We start from the raw sequence: 13,776 nt of genomic DNA, 5'->3' as shown, positions 1-13,776 counted from the left end.
CTGTAGGTAAGAGTCTTTTCAGAAAAATTTACATCCAAATCGAACTCCCAACTGTTGTAAAACCTTTTTCTAGTTTCTGGGTAGTGGGGGGGCCAGTTTTGTCAGAGCCCATCTGTGTGGCCCTGAGTCTGAGAGTCAACTCAGGACCTCTGAACACCCAATAGGAGGAACTGAAAGTAGATGGGGCTCAACATGCATGAATGCAAACAGGCAGGGAGGGAGAAGGTGCTTTTTTCTATTCTGGGATGTATTACACATCTGGTTAGAGAAGGAGGGAAATTTGTCTTTTAAAAAGAGAAGATATTATTGTCAATCATCAATCCATTATTGTTGGTAAAAATTAAAGCAATATTAAAATGTGTGAAAACTCCTCTAAGCTGGGGCTATTTCTGGTGCTGGCTGGGCCCCAAGAAGGCAGCGGCATTGCTACTGGCAGCGGTGCAGCCTGGCAGGTCCTTAGCGCCCAGCACCCTTTCTCTTGGAGGCTGACAGTGCATCCCGCCTCTGCTACCCACCTGTACCTGAGAGATGGGAAGATGAGCCAGTGGAGCTCAAAGTCCAGCCAACCTTTGGCCTCCAGTCAGGAAAAGAAAGGCACTGAGAGGTGAGGGTGGGGTGATGCTGACCTCATAGAATGACTTAGGAGGTGTTACTTCTGCTTATATTTTCTGGAAGAGATAATAGTTGAAATGGTTTGGTAGAATTCACTTGTGATACCATCTGGGCCTGGTACTTTCTTTTTTGGAGAGCTGTTAAGTTTTGTTTCAATTCCTTTAATAGATATAGGCCTATTCAGATCATCTATCTCTCTGATCTCTCTGTGTGAGTTTCGGCAGTTTGTTTCTTTTAAGGAATTTGTCCATTTTATCTTTTATCAAATTTGTAGGAATAGAGTAGTCCATAGTATTATTTCTTTATTATTTTTTAATGTTCGTGGGACTAATAGTGATTGAATATTCGTGGGACCAATAGGGACTAAATTGGCAATTTCTGTCTTCTCTTTGTTTCTTTGTTAGCCTGGCTAGAAGTTTATCAATTTTATTGATTAAAAAAAATCAGCTTTGGGTTTCATTAATTTTTTTCCTAATGTTTTCCTGTTTTCAATTTTATTGATTATTACTCTAATTTTTATTATTTCCTTTCTTCTGCTTGAATTAGGCTTAAACTTCTCCTTCTTCTCTAGTTTCTTCAGAGGGAAGCTTAAATTATTGATTTAGATCTTTCTTCTGATACATACATTTGAATGCTACACATTTCTCTCTAAGCACTTTTGTGCTGCGTTCCATAAATTTTGTTAAGCTGTGTTTTCATTTTAATTCAGTCAAGTTATTTTTAGATTTCTCTTGAGACTTCTTCTTTGATCCTAGAAGTATGCTGTCTAGTCTCTAAGTATTTTGGAATTTTCCAACTCTATTTCTGTTATTTCTACTTTAATTCCATTGTGGTCTGAGAACATAGTTTTTCTGATTTCTTTTCTTTTTAATTTGTTAAGATGAGTTTTACAGCTGAGAATGTGGTATATTTTGGTAAATATTCCACATGAACTTGAGTGGTGTGTATATTTTGTCATTGTTGAATAGAATAATCTATAAGTGTCAGTTAAATCAGATTAATTGATGGTGCTGTTCAGGTCACTGTATTCTTACTGACTTTCTGCCTGCTTGTTCTACCAGTTACTAAAAAAGGCATATTGAATTCTCCAACAACAAGAATGGATTTGTCTGTTTCGTCTTGTAGTTCTATCAATTCTTATCTCGTGTACTTTGATGCTATTTTGTTAGTTGCCTACACTTTGAGGATTGCTGAATCTTCTTGGAGAAATTGACCCTTTATTTTTATACAATGCCCCTCTTTGTCTCTGACAATTTTCCTTGCTCTGAAGTCTTTCTCTGAAATTAATATAGCTACCACAACTTTCTTTTGATTAAGTTGTCATGGCATATCTTCAGCCCTTCACTTTTAACCTATCTGTGTTGTATATTTACAGTGGCTTTCTTAAAGGCAACATATAGTTGGGTGTTATTTTTTTTCACTCTGTCAATTTCTGTCTTTAATTGGTGTATTTAGACCATTCACATTTAAAGTGATTATTCATATGGTGAATTAAAATCTACCATATTTGTAACTGTTTTTTGTATTTTATAACTGTTTGTAACTGTTTTTTTATTGGTAACTGTTTTCTATTCATTGTATTTGCTTCTATTTTTTCTTCCTTTCTTTTCCTGCCTTTTGGTTTTAATTGAGCATTTTGTGACTCCATTTTCTCATCTCTCTTAGTATATTGATTATACTTCTTTTAAAGCATTTTATTGGTTTCCCCAGAGTTGGCAATATATATTTACAACTAGCCATGTCCACTCTAAATTACAATATACTGCTTCATGATCAGTGCATGCACCTTACAACAAAATGTCACCAGTTCCTTCCTCCTGTCCTTTTTAACACTGCTGTCTATCATTTCACTTATCCATTTACTATCAGTCACATAGTTGTTCTTATCACTTTGAACAAACAGCTATTTCTTAGATCAACTTAGAATAGGAAAAAATTTTTTAAATTATTTATTCCTATTCCTTTATTCCATTTATTCCTTCTCAGATGCTCTTCCTTTCTTCATGTAGATATGAGTTTCTGACCCATATCATTTTTCTTCTGCCTGAAGAACTTCTTTTAACATTTCTTTCGTGGTAAATCTTCTGGCAATAAATTACCTCAGTTTTTGTTTGTTTGAGAAAACAATGAACATGGTTAACCAGGTGCTGGCTCTGAATTCTTAATTTCAAAGGATATAAGAGTCCAGATTGGAGGGTTTTTTTAATTTTATCACTTCAAATTTTTATCTACATTTTCTCTTGCATGGTTTCTGATGAGAAATCTGATGTAATTGTTATCCTTGTTTCTCCAAGGGTAAGGCTCCCTGACCCCTCTCCCCCTCTCTTCCTTGGGGGAGACATTTTCTCTTTGACTTTGGTTTTCTTCAGTTTGAATATGAAATGACTCATAGATACTTGGTATTTATCTAGTTTGGTGTTTGCTGAGGTTTTTCAATCTGTGGTTTGTTGTCTGTTATTAATTTTGGAAAATTTTTGGCCATTACTACTTCTAATATTTCCTCTGTTCTCTTTTCTCTTTCTTCTCCTTCTGGTATTCCACTTATGTGTATCTGTTCTTTTTGGTATTCTTGTATATTGTGTTCTGTTGTGTTTTTTTCTCCTTATACTTTTTCTCTTTGTATTTTAAGTAATTTCTATTGACATATCTTCAACTCATTGATTCTTCCTTCAGCCATGTCTAATCTACTGATAAGCCCATCAAAGGCATTCTCCATTTCTGTTGTAGTGTTTTTGATTTCTAGCATTTCCCTTTTCATTATTTCTTTGAGTTTCCATCTTTTTCCTTACTTAGCCATATGTTCTTGCATGTTCTGCTTTTGCCATTAGAGCCCTTAACATATTAATTAATCATAGTTATTCTAAATTCCTGTCTGATAATTTGAAAACCTGTCATATCTGAGTCTGGTTTTGATGACTGCTTTGTCTCTCAGACTGTTTTTTGTCTTTTGGTATGCCTTGTAATTTTTTTGAAAGCCAGATGTGATGTATCAGATAATAGAAACTGAGGCAAATAAATGTTTACTGTGAAGTTTTATGTTAACCTGGCTAGGAGATGGGCCATGTTTAATGTTTTTTCTGACTTTAGGTGACAGAGGCTTCAAATTCCTCTAGTGTTCTCATTTTGTGTCCCCTATTTTCTTTGGATTTTCCTAAGAGCTCATTAAATAGAGCATTTCAGCTCTTTCAGCTGTAATCCTCAATTATTATGTAGTGGTAGGGTACTGGGGAGAGAAAGCATTCTTTAATCTTATGATTAAATCTCAATCTTGTAGTGGAACTGTGTTCCTGGACTGTAAATTTTAGAATGATTTCTTAGCTATTTCCCCTTCCCTCACCCCATTAAATGAGACAGAGCCTAGAAGGAGCTGGATTTTGGTAACTGACCTTCCCCTAAGTCAGATAAGGCTTGGGCAAAGTGCTTTCCTCTAGAGAGTAGACCGTTGTTATGGAGAATGCTCTGGGCTGTTTAAAAAAGTTTCCTTTTCCCCTCTCCCTCTGCCAGAGCAGAGGATTTTTCTTGGCTCTTCACCATGAGTACCTGGTGGGGTTCCTGGAAGTAAAACCCACAAAAGTTTGGGGGCTCTCCTAAGCCAGTGGTCCCTAGGAGTTTCTTATTCTCATGTAAGTCCACACTCAGCCTCCAGCAAGTCATCAGACTTACCATTTAAGTGTTCCTATGGTCTATGGCTCTAGTGGCTTCCATTCCAGGTAGCTGATCTCATCTGTGATTCTCTGGACTTGTCTATCAATCCAGTTTTTAGGGTGACAGTTTGACTTATGGCCTCAATTTTCCTGTACATGCCTGAAATTCATTGATTTTCAGTTTTTTCAGCTTTTTTATTTTTGTAAGGATAGGAGTGATGACTTCCAAGGTCTTTGCAATGTTAGAGCTGAAGCCAAAAATGAACTTTTTAAACACTGCAAGTTAGATTTGTTTCTTAAAACAAAATTTTTGTTTTAAAATTTTGATTTATTGTAATATCGTCTTATAGCTAGAACATGTACCTATTCAATTTTTCTTTATTATTTAGATCAATTCAGGGGCAAATACTTGGTATGTTCTTGTGTTTAAGACCGAGTTATTAATACATATTTTTGCAATTTTTAAAACTTATATCCCATATATCTTTTTAAATATACTTGAGGAGTTAAAAATTGAAAGTGAAATTTTGTAATGACCATGAAAGATTTGTCTATTAGCAGTCTTAAATGTTGTTATTAAAATACATATATTGTGAATTTTGCTTTCTATCTTGTTTGCCTTTGTCTAACGTCACTTGCCCATTTTTTGACTTTTAACATTTTTAATGTCACTTTGTTTTTTGTGTGTCTTTGGTAGTTAGACTCTATTTATACTTTATTTCATTCATACTCTAAGATAGTAATTTAATCTGTTTTTTTTTTTTTTTTTTTGCGGTACGCGGGCCTCTCACTCTTGTGGCCTCTCCCGTTGCGGAGCACAGGCTCCGGACGTGCAGGCTCAGCGGCCATGGCTCATGGGCCCAGCCGCTCCGCGGCACGTGGGATCCTCCCGGACCAGGGCATGAACCTGCGCCCCCTGCATCGGCAGGCGGACACCCAAGCACTGTGCCACCAGGGAAGCGTTAATCTGTTTTAAATGACATATATCTTTTGCTTATAAATTTTGGGGGCACTTTTAATATCTAATGTCTCTTTGTTTTCTCTGTTTAAGAAAAACAGTATGTTTTCTTTACTTTTATTCTTTTGTAAGATTTATAGTCTCATTTTGACTCTATTTGTTACCCTTATGATTTCTAATTAATTCTCAAATATATATTGGGTTGGCCAAAAATTTCATTCGGGTTTTTCCATGAGATGTTATAGAAAAACCCAAATGAACTTTTTGGCCAATGCAATATTTCTCTGATTGATAGCATCAAATGTGAAACCATGCCATTTGAGTTTAGCATCTTTGAAATAAATCATTTAACTCAGTTTTTTAACTTGCCCAGATTGTTAAGATTTTTAATATACTCTGAAGTTTTAGATTAAGATTACTATAATTTTACTACTGCATACAGTATATATCCTCTTTCTAGAACAAGGCTTCTCAAATTTTTGATTTTAGGGCCCCTCTACATTTTTGAATATTATTGAGAATCCAAAGAGCTAGTTTTTGTTAATGTAGGTTACACCCATTACTATCTACCATATTAGAAAGTTGAACTTTGAACACTTAAATATATTTATTTCTTCATTTTAAAATAATAATAATAATGAACTCACTACCTGCTAACGTAAATGACCTATTTTATGAAAAATAACTGTCTTCTAAAATAAACTAAATTAGTGAGATTAGCCACCCTTCACATTTTTGCAAATCTCTTTAATAGCTAGTTCTGTAGAAGACAGCTGGTTTCTCCTATCTGCTTCTGCATTCAATCTACTGTGATACCACAGGCCGTGTATTCTCTGGAAAAATGCACTATACATTTGTGAGAGTATGAGAGAGAAAAAGGGTAAATAACATCTTAGTATTATATGAAAACAGTTTTGACTTTGAGGACGCCTGAAAGGGTCTTGCACAAAATCCCAGGGTCCCCAGACCATACTTTGAGAATCACTGTTCTAAAATAATTTTTGAGATGTACTTTTTTTTCTCAAATGAAACTTACAATTTTTAGATGTCAGTATTTTTTTAAATAGACCTTTATTGGAGTATAACTGCTTCACAATACTGTGTTAGCTTCTGTTGTACAATAAAGTGAATCAGCCATATGCATACACATGTCCCCATATCCCCTCCCTCTTGAGCCTCCCTCCCACCCTCCCTATCCCACCCCTCTAGGTCATCTCAAAGCACCGAGCTGATCTCCCTGCTATGCTGCTGCTTCCCACTAGCTATCTATTTTACATTCGGTAGTGTATATATGTCGATGCTACTCTCACTTCCCCCCAGCTTCCCCCTCCGCCCCCACCCCCCGTGTCCTCAAGTCCATTCTCTATGTCTAAGACGTCAGTATGTTAACTGGTTTTAGTGGTGCCTTCCACTTCTTTCATTGATATAACAGAACTTTGCTCATATTGATTTCCTGATTCTCTTATTATAGGGTATCAGCAAATAATTTGTTCCAGACAGTGTGTCAGTAAGAATGGGGTAGATTATTCTATTGGAACAAACATTTCTAAAATCTCAGTGGGTCACCGGCTGCTTAAGGGAACCCTCATCTTGGACTGTCTCTAGTTGATTGAACAGCCGCCATCTGAAATGACAGCCACTGTAGCAGAGAAACAGTGAGCATGGCTCACAGGTGCTGGCTCCAAATTCTTCTGCCAAAGCTACACCCATCAGCCCAAGGAGGCAGGAAGGTGCAACCCTACCTTTGTCCAGAAGTAAAGAAAATAGAGCATTGAAAACCGTGTGACCAACACAGAGGGTGCATGAGTAAAATGTTTTCTGAGCCTCTGCACAGCTATTTTGCCTTCACACATGAATGACTGAACAGGGGGTGTATTTGTTAGGCATTTCCTTTTACTTCTGAATCTACATACACACTCGAATGACTGCTTTAGACATTTAGATGTTTCAAATTTACTTTTCATTTTTCCTTTAGATTTTTTTTTTTTTCCAGCTATGTGCTGGGGAAATTCCCTTGTCTTTATCTTATGACCATTTTAATTAAACTTTTGTTTGTTTGTTTGTTTGTTTTGTTTTGTTTTTTTGTGGTACGCAGGCCTCTCACTGTTGTGGCCTCTCCCGTTGCGGAGCACAGGCTCCAGACGCGCAGGCCCAGCGGCCATGGCTCACGGGCCCAGCCGCTCCGCGGCATGTGGGATCCTCCCGGACCAGGGCGCGAACCCATGTCCCCTGCATTGGCAGGCGGACTCTCAACCACTGCACCACCAGGGAAGCCCTAGTTAAACTTAAAAAAAAAAATTTTCAGCAATCACTTTAAATGTCCAGGCCTATTATCTTATTTTCCTGTTTTTTCTTCATGGCATCCTGGATATAATATCTTCTCCACTGTGTATGAAAATTGTTTTTTAGAAACTCTCTTCTGTTCCCTGTAGTATTTCTATTTGTCCTGGAGTCATTTTTGCTCTCTGCTCATCTTGGTTCTGCCCCTTTGTGCTGTTAGTTTCCACAAATATCTGTGGCCTGTTATTGTTTGTTCATTCTTAAGGGTGAGACACTGATAAGCTAGCTTGGAACTGCATTTAATGAGATGGGCTTGAAAACCTGTGGCTTTGTTGGGTAAATTCCAAATGCCCAAAGGTGAAGACCTTTCTTCTGTGTCGTTTACATTTTTCTTAAGAGGAAACCTCTAGTTTCTTGCCTGGATGCAGGAGTTCTGTATGGTGGGGTCAGGAAAGAGTTGGGGAGCACATTGTTTTGTATTTTCTCCTTTCAAACAATCCCTCTCTTTTCATTCTTGCATTTTCTTCCCCACCTCCACTACCTCCCCAGGGGCCTGTAAGACACACTGGGCCCCTCTGTGACCTCTAGGAGCATCCTCCACCAGCAGTAATGATGAATGCTCTGACCACTTTTTCTTTTTCAGACTTTGATTTAAGTTTTTCATCCAATCCTCTTCTCTTTGTCATTGTGACTCTAATTTCTTTACTATCATTTTAGAGCACTCTCCAATGAGAGAGGGGGAAAGCACTTGTTTTCAATCAGCTATCTTTAAGCAAAAACATTTTTTTTCCTTTTTTTTTTCACACATTACACTTCCCCCTCCCCACATCCTCAAGTCCATTCTCTAGTAGGTCTGTGTCTTTATTCCTGTCTTACCCCTAGGTTCTTCATGACATTTTTTTTTCTTAGATTCCACATATATGTGTTAGCATACAGTATTTGTCTTTCTCTTTCTGACCCACTTCACTCTGCATGGCAGACTCTAGGTCCATCCACCTCACTACAAATAACCCAACTTCGCTTCTTTTTATGGCTGAGTAATATTCCACCGTATACATGCACCACGTCTTCCCCACCCATTCATCCGACGATGGACACCCAGGTTGCCCCTATCTCCTGGCCACTGTAAATAGAGCTGCAATGAACATTTTGGTACATGACTTTTTCCGAACTATGGCCTTCCCAGGGCACATGCCCAGTAGTGGGCAAAAACATTTTTTTAAGGAATTCAGTGAAGGAATGGATTTTATTCTATCCTGATGCATATTTGGAGAATGGGAAGTTCCAATGACCCTTTTATGGTGGGATAAAAAAATCCTGAGTCTTTACAACTTTTAGAAATACAGAGAAGTTTATTAAGACATTATCAGAAGGGGGAACAATTTATCAAGTAAGAATCAGAATTATAAAGCTTTTTGAGTCTCTAAATTACTTCTCACAGGTGTGGTTATGTTTGAAATCCAGAGGTCTTCTATTTCTTCATGTATATAACACTTCCACAGGCAGGTTTAGATATAGAGCAACCTGTCCTAGTTTTGAATATTCACACAAGTCTCTATATTAGACCAAAGAAAAAGACATATTCTCAATATTAATTGAAACTTTATCAGAGGAGTGTCTTTGACCTAATTTTATGATGTGGAATGCCTTTCCTGCCTCTGCAGTTACAGATGGGAGAGGTCTAGCTCCTTTACACCTTCCTGAGATTTATTCTATTTGTTATTAACTAAGAAGACTTGCAGTTCAGTGGTAGATTCTGTAGTATTGTCTCAGTTTGTTTTTTTATTTCTTTGTCTGTAACTTATTTTTTTGTAATGTGTATTCATCAGGGTTCTTCAGAGAAACAGAACCAATAGGCTGTGTGTGTGTGTGTGTGTGTGTGTGTGTGTTTGTGTGCGTATAGAGAGAGAGAAAGAGATATTTATTGTGAGGAATTGGCTCACACATTAATGGAGGCCAGCAGGTCCAAAGTCTGCTATGCACCAGCAGGCTAGAGACCCAGCAGAGTCTCTGAAAGCACTCAGCGGGAGAATTCCTTTTTACTCAGGGAGGCTGGCCTTTTTGTTTTATTCAGGCCTTCAGCTGATTGGATGAGGCCCACCTACATTATGGAGGGCAAACTGCTTACTCAAAGTTCACCAATTTAAAATAAAATGTTAGTCTTATCCCCCAAACCCTCCACGTTGAGACATAAAATTAACCATCTGAGTATCATATAAATTCCTGTAAAGCTTTTACAATTTTAAAATTCAATGTTTTCCAAAGAGAGTTTGGGTGAAAGTCTTTTTACAGTAGTTTTGATTAGCACAGGGTAAACTCTTTCACTTCTATGTACAAACCTTCCTTAAGCCCAGTGTATTCTTCTATTGCACCCTTGATTATTCTCTAAGTAAATAAATTCCATCTATTCTGGTCCTTGCACAAGAACATCATTTTACACACGTTGGCCCTCCATTGAGTGCCTATCATCGAAAAGAGTGCAAATAACAAATGTTGGCTAGGATGTGGAGAAATGGGAACCCTCCTGCACAGTTGATGGGAATGTAAATTGGTGCAACCACAGTGGAAAACAGCATGGAGATTTCTCAAGAAACTAAAAATAGAACTACCATATGACCTAGCAATTCTACTCTTGGGTATATATCTGAAAAAAACAAAAACACCAATTCAAAAAGATACATGCACCCCAATGTTCCTAGAAGTATTATTTACAATTGCCAATATAAGGAAGCAACCTAAGTGTCCATCAACAGATGAACAGATAAAGAAGATATAGTGTATATGTATACAGTGGAATACTACTCAGCCATAAAAAATGAATGAAATTTTGCCAGTTGCCACAACACGGATGGACTTGGAGGGCACTATACTAAGTGAAATAAGTCAGGTAGAGAAAGACAAACACTGGATGATATCACTTATATGTGGAATGTAAAAAAATACAACCAACTAATGAATGTAACAAAAAAGAGGCAGACTCACAGATATAGAGAATAAACTAGTGGTTACCAGTAGGCAGAGAAGGGGAAGGGGGAATTTAGGGGTGACCGACTGGGAGATATAAACTATTGGGTGTAACATAGGCTACAAGGATATATTGCATAACATGGGGAATTATAGACAATATTTTGTCATAACTGTAAATGGAGTATAACCTTTAAAAATTGTATAAAAATATATGTAGTAAATATTCATGTAGAAAAAAGAATAGTCATTATAATATATAATTTTGTATATAAAAACATTCAGAAGCTGTAAAAAATAAATAAATAAAATAAAATCTTTTGACCTCCATGGGCCTCTCAGAAACTCAACGTCTACTTTCATATTGTGTCTTTGTTTCTCAGAATGATCACAGGGGACCAGAACCCACAGGAGCAGAACCCAGAGGAGCAGTTTTTCTATGAGTTCATATTCAGGCTTTTCAAAGAAAATAAGGTGGAGATTGCAAGTGCAATAACAAAGCCGTTTCCTTTCCTCATGGGCCTCCGAGATCGGGGCTTCATCCCTGAGCAGATGTATGAGGTAAGTGAGGAGAATTCCCTCATGATAATCTGCCAAATTTAGGATGCAATGAGCAGGCTAAAGATCCTCCTATGAACAGGGACGTTCGCCATCCTATAAGTTAGGAGGTGAGAGGAGAAGCAGCATCACAGACAACATCCCTTCTTCTGTAGTAAACAGGGGAGGCGCATGGCGATGGAGATGTGGCAACATTGGAATGGCGAGTAGGTAGGGAGCATCTTAGATATTTTGATACAATATGATAACAATAACAAAACTAAAGCAAATAAGTGAGTTGGGCAACATTTCATTACAAAGCCTTCTTATTTTACGCCCTCGAACCTGACGTGATTGAACTCATAGGGAAGTCGTGTCACGGTAGGATAAATTTGGAAGCACATGCTGCTCACTCTCCAAATCATTTCTTGCACTTTAGACATTTCCAGATACAGAATACAGGTAAAGGTTAACAATGGGCCTTCCTGGGGATACTGAGGACAAGTCTTCTTTTTGTCTTTGTGAATTTTATTTGCGCTTTGGCAACGTTCACAGAAGGGGAGAGTGGTTACATGGTTTCCTGGAGGGAAGGGCAGTGGTTATTGTCTGGTCAACTAAATGGCCTCTCAGTACCAGTAAGGGCCACTCCTGAAGCATCCTGTCCAGGCTCTTAAAGCCCTCGCACAACATTCTACTTTGAACCTACTTTTATTCTTCAAAATTGCTCTCTTAAGTGACCATCAATGTCAGAGAGGCAGGTTAACAAAATAAGAGTCTATTTTTATGATGGAGAATATTTTAGAAGTCATCCAAATATGTGTAACATTCTAATATTTCACCAGAGAACAATTAGTCTATTTATAACCCGAGTCTCCTATAACCCATACACTCAAAGCTACATAATTCACCATTCAATATTTTTAAGCATTTTCAAGAAGCTTGTGCAAATCTGGTCCCGGTGGATAGAGTGATGTATGATGCTCTCAGTGAACTGGAGAAGAAATTTGACAAGACAATTCTGGATGCCCTGTTCAGCAGAGTTAACCTGAAGGCCTATCCTGATTTACTTCATATTTGCAGAAACTTCCAAAATGGTAATTATAACTTTCAACAACTTTTGGGGGTTCAAGTCCACTTCATTCACTGATTCATTCATTCACTCTTCATTATATTTGACAGTTATTATATTGAGTGACTACTACATGGCAGGCAGAGAGAGAATACAATAGAGAAGAAAACACACATGACTTGTGTCCTCATGGAGCTTACACATAGTGGGGGTGACACCTTAGCCAAGTAATCCCACAAATGATTGCTCAGCCAGGACCTGAATTTGGTGCTGAGAAACATAGGATTTGAGTCTCTACTTTTCTGGAGGAAGGCATGAATTATGCCTTTTGTAGGAAAGGAGGTAGCCCTATCCGATACTTGCAGACATGTTCAAAGATGGAAAGATTTTCTTTGTATTAAAAGATTTGTCATTCAATGCAGTCCTGTGCCCGAACAAAGAATGGAGAATTCACAAGAGAAGGCCAGCACATACCCATGCATTGGGGAGGGGGCAGAATGTGAAAGCTACAAAGTAGGAAAGGAACAGTGGACCTGCAGAACCATGTGGTTGAAAAACGGAGCATGGGTGGGAGGGCTTGGAAGCTCGTTCTGGAAAGGGGAGTTGGAGGTGATTTTTGAGGGTCTAACACCCTATGCCAAGGAACTTGAAGTTTATTATTTGGGAAATAAAGATGTAATAAAGGATTTTTAAACAGAGAAAAAGTAAAAGAAGTCAGTATAAAGAATGAGATGTGTTTATTTGTGAAAATTATATCTTGTAAAATAAGAGCTATCTCATTTCTCCAGTGTGATATCTAAGTCAGAAAAAGGAATAAAGGAAATGAAATACCTAGCCACAAATTTCAAGTCAATATTATATTTGTAGCCAGAATATCCCCAGGCCATGGGTAGGAAGGGAATGGCAGTTACCTTTACTGCCCACATCTCAGGGGCTCTGATCCTCTCCCTGTACTGTAGGGATCCCCCTCCCTGGACCCCAGGACCCACATCACATGTGTTAGTTTCCAGGGCTTCCTGTGCTGAGGTCTCCTACACGTGAGGCTTGCTGCTGCCCTCAAGCTGCACTGCCCACTGCCTGGCTCAGCACAGCTGCCCACCTGCCCCCAGGGGAGGCTGCCGCTGGTGCCTCCCAGACCCTTTTGTCAGTGGCCCAGAGCCAAGATGCTGGTAAGAGGGGTCAGAGAAGCCTCCTGTCCCCCATCATTGAAATGCCTGCAACTGTAACACAAATGTACCTCCTGGGGGCAATACCCACTGAGGGGTCAGGACAGTAGGGAGATGCTTTTTCCATCCCCAGGACATGTTGACTTCATGCCTAGGCCTCCTTATGTTCTCTAAACCTCTCAGCCACATAACATTTACCCCCATGTCCTCTTCCAAAGTTGGCCTGGGCATGAAGTCAACGTGTCTTGGGGACGGAAAAAGCATCTCCCTACTGCCCTGACCCCTCAGTGAGTATTGCCCCCAGGAGGTACAGTTGTGTTAGTATTCACTTCCCATCTGTGCCTTTCAGAAAATTTTCATTTCCTGTCTGTGTCTTTCACAACGTGTCTTTCCTTGTTTTCTGGATTTCTCCCCACCCGTCCTACCCCAGGGAAGTACTAGTTCCTCTTCACTGTATGTCTCTTTATAACAGGTCTTCTTCCCTGACCCAAGGTCTTTTTTCCTTCCTTCCTTCCTTCCTTCCTTCCTTCCTTCCTTCCTTCCTTC

The 13,776-nt window shown here is 38.6% G+C and overlaps 1 protein-coding gene across 4 annotated transcripts in view; it reads left to right on the top strand.

Annotated features, from left to right (window-relative positions):
* Positions 1–341: 341 nt before the first annotated feature.
* LOC114896900 (nuclear body protein SP140-like protein) overlaps positions 342–13,776 on the top strand; it is a 71,432-nt gene continuing 57,997 nt past the window's right edge. For all 4 annotated transcript variants that reach the window (XM_029225452.1, XM_029225451.1, XM_029225450.1 and 1 more), the window contains exons 1-3: positions 342–604; positions 10,842–11,019; positions 11,921–12,089. In XM_029225452.1, coding sequence (XP_029081285.1) covers positions 357–604; positions 10,842–11,019; positions 11,921–12,089 — 595 coding nt within the window. In that variant the 5' untranslated portion in view covers positions 342–356. The remainder of the gene's footprint in view (positions 605–10,841; positions 11,020–11,920; positions 12,090–13,776) is intronic.

Source organism: Monodon monoceros, unplaced genomic scaffold (genome assembly GCF_005190385.1).
Source record: "Monodon monoceros isolate NGI ecotype Baffin Bay Population unplaced genomic scaffold, NGI_Narwhal_1 Super_Scaffold_16, whole genome shotgun sequence".
NCBI classification, from domain to species: domain Eukaryota; kingdom Metazoa; phylum Chordata; class Mammalia; order Artiodactyla; family Monodontidae; genus Monodon; species Monodon monoceros.
The sequence above is the reverse complement of the archived record's forward strand: the minus strand, read 5'-3'. Positions and strand labels throughout refer to the sequence as shown.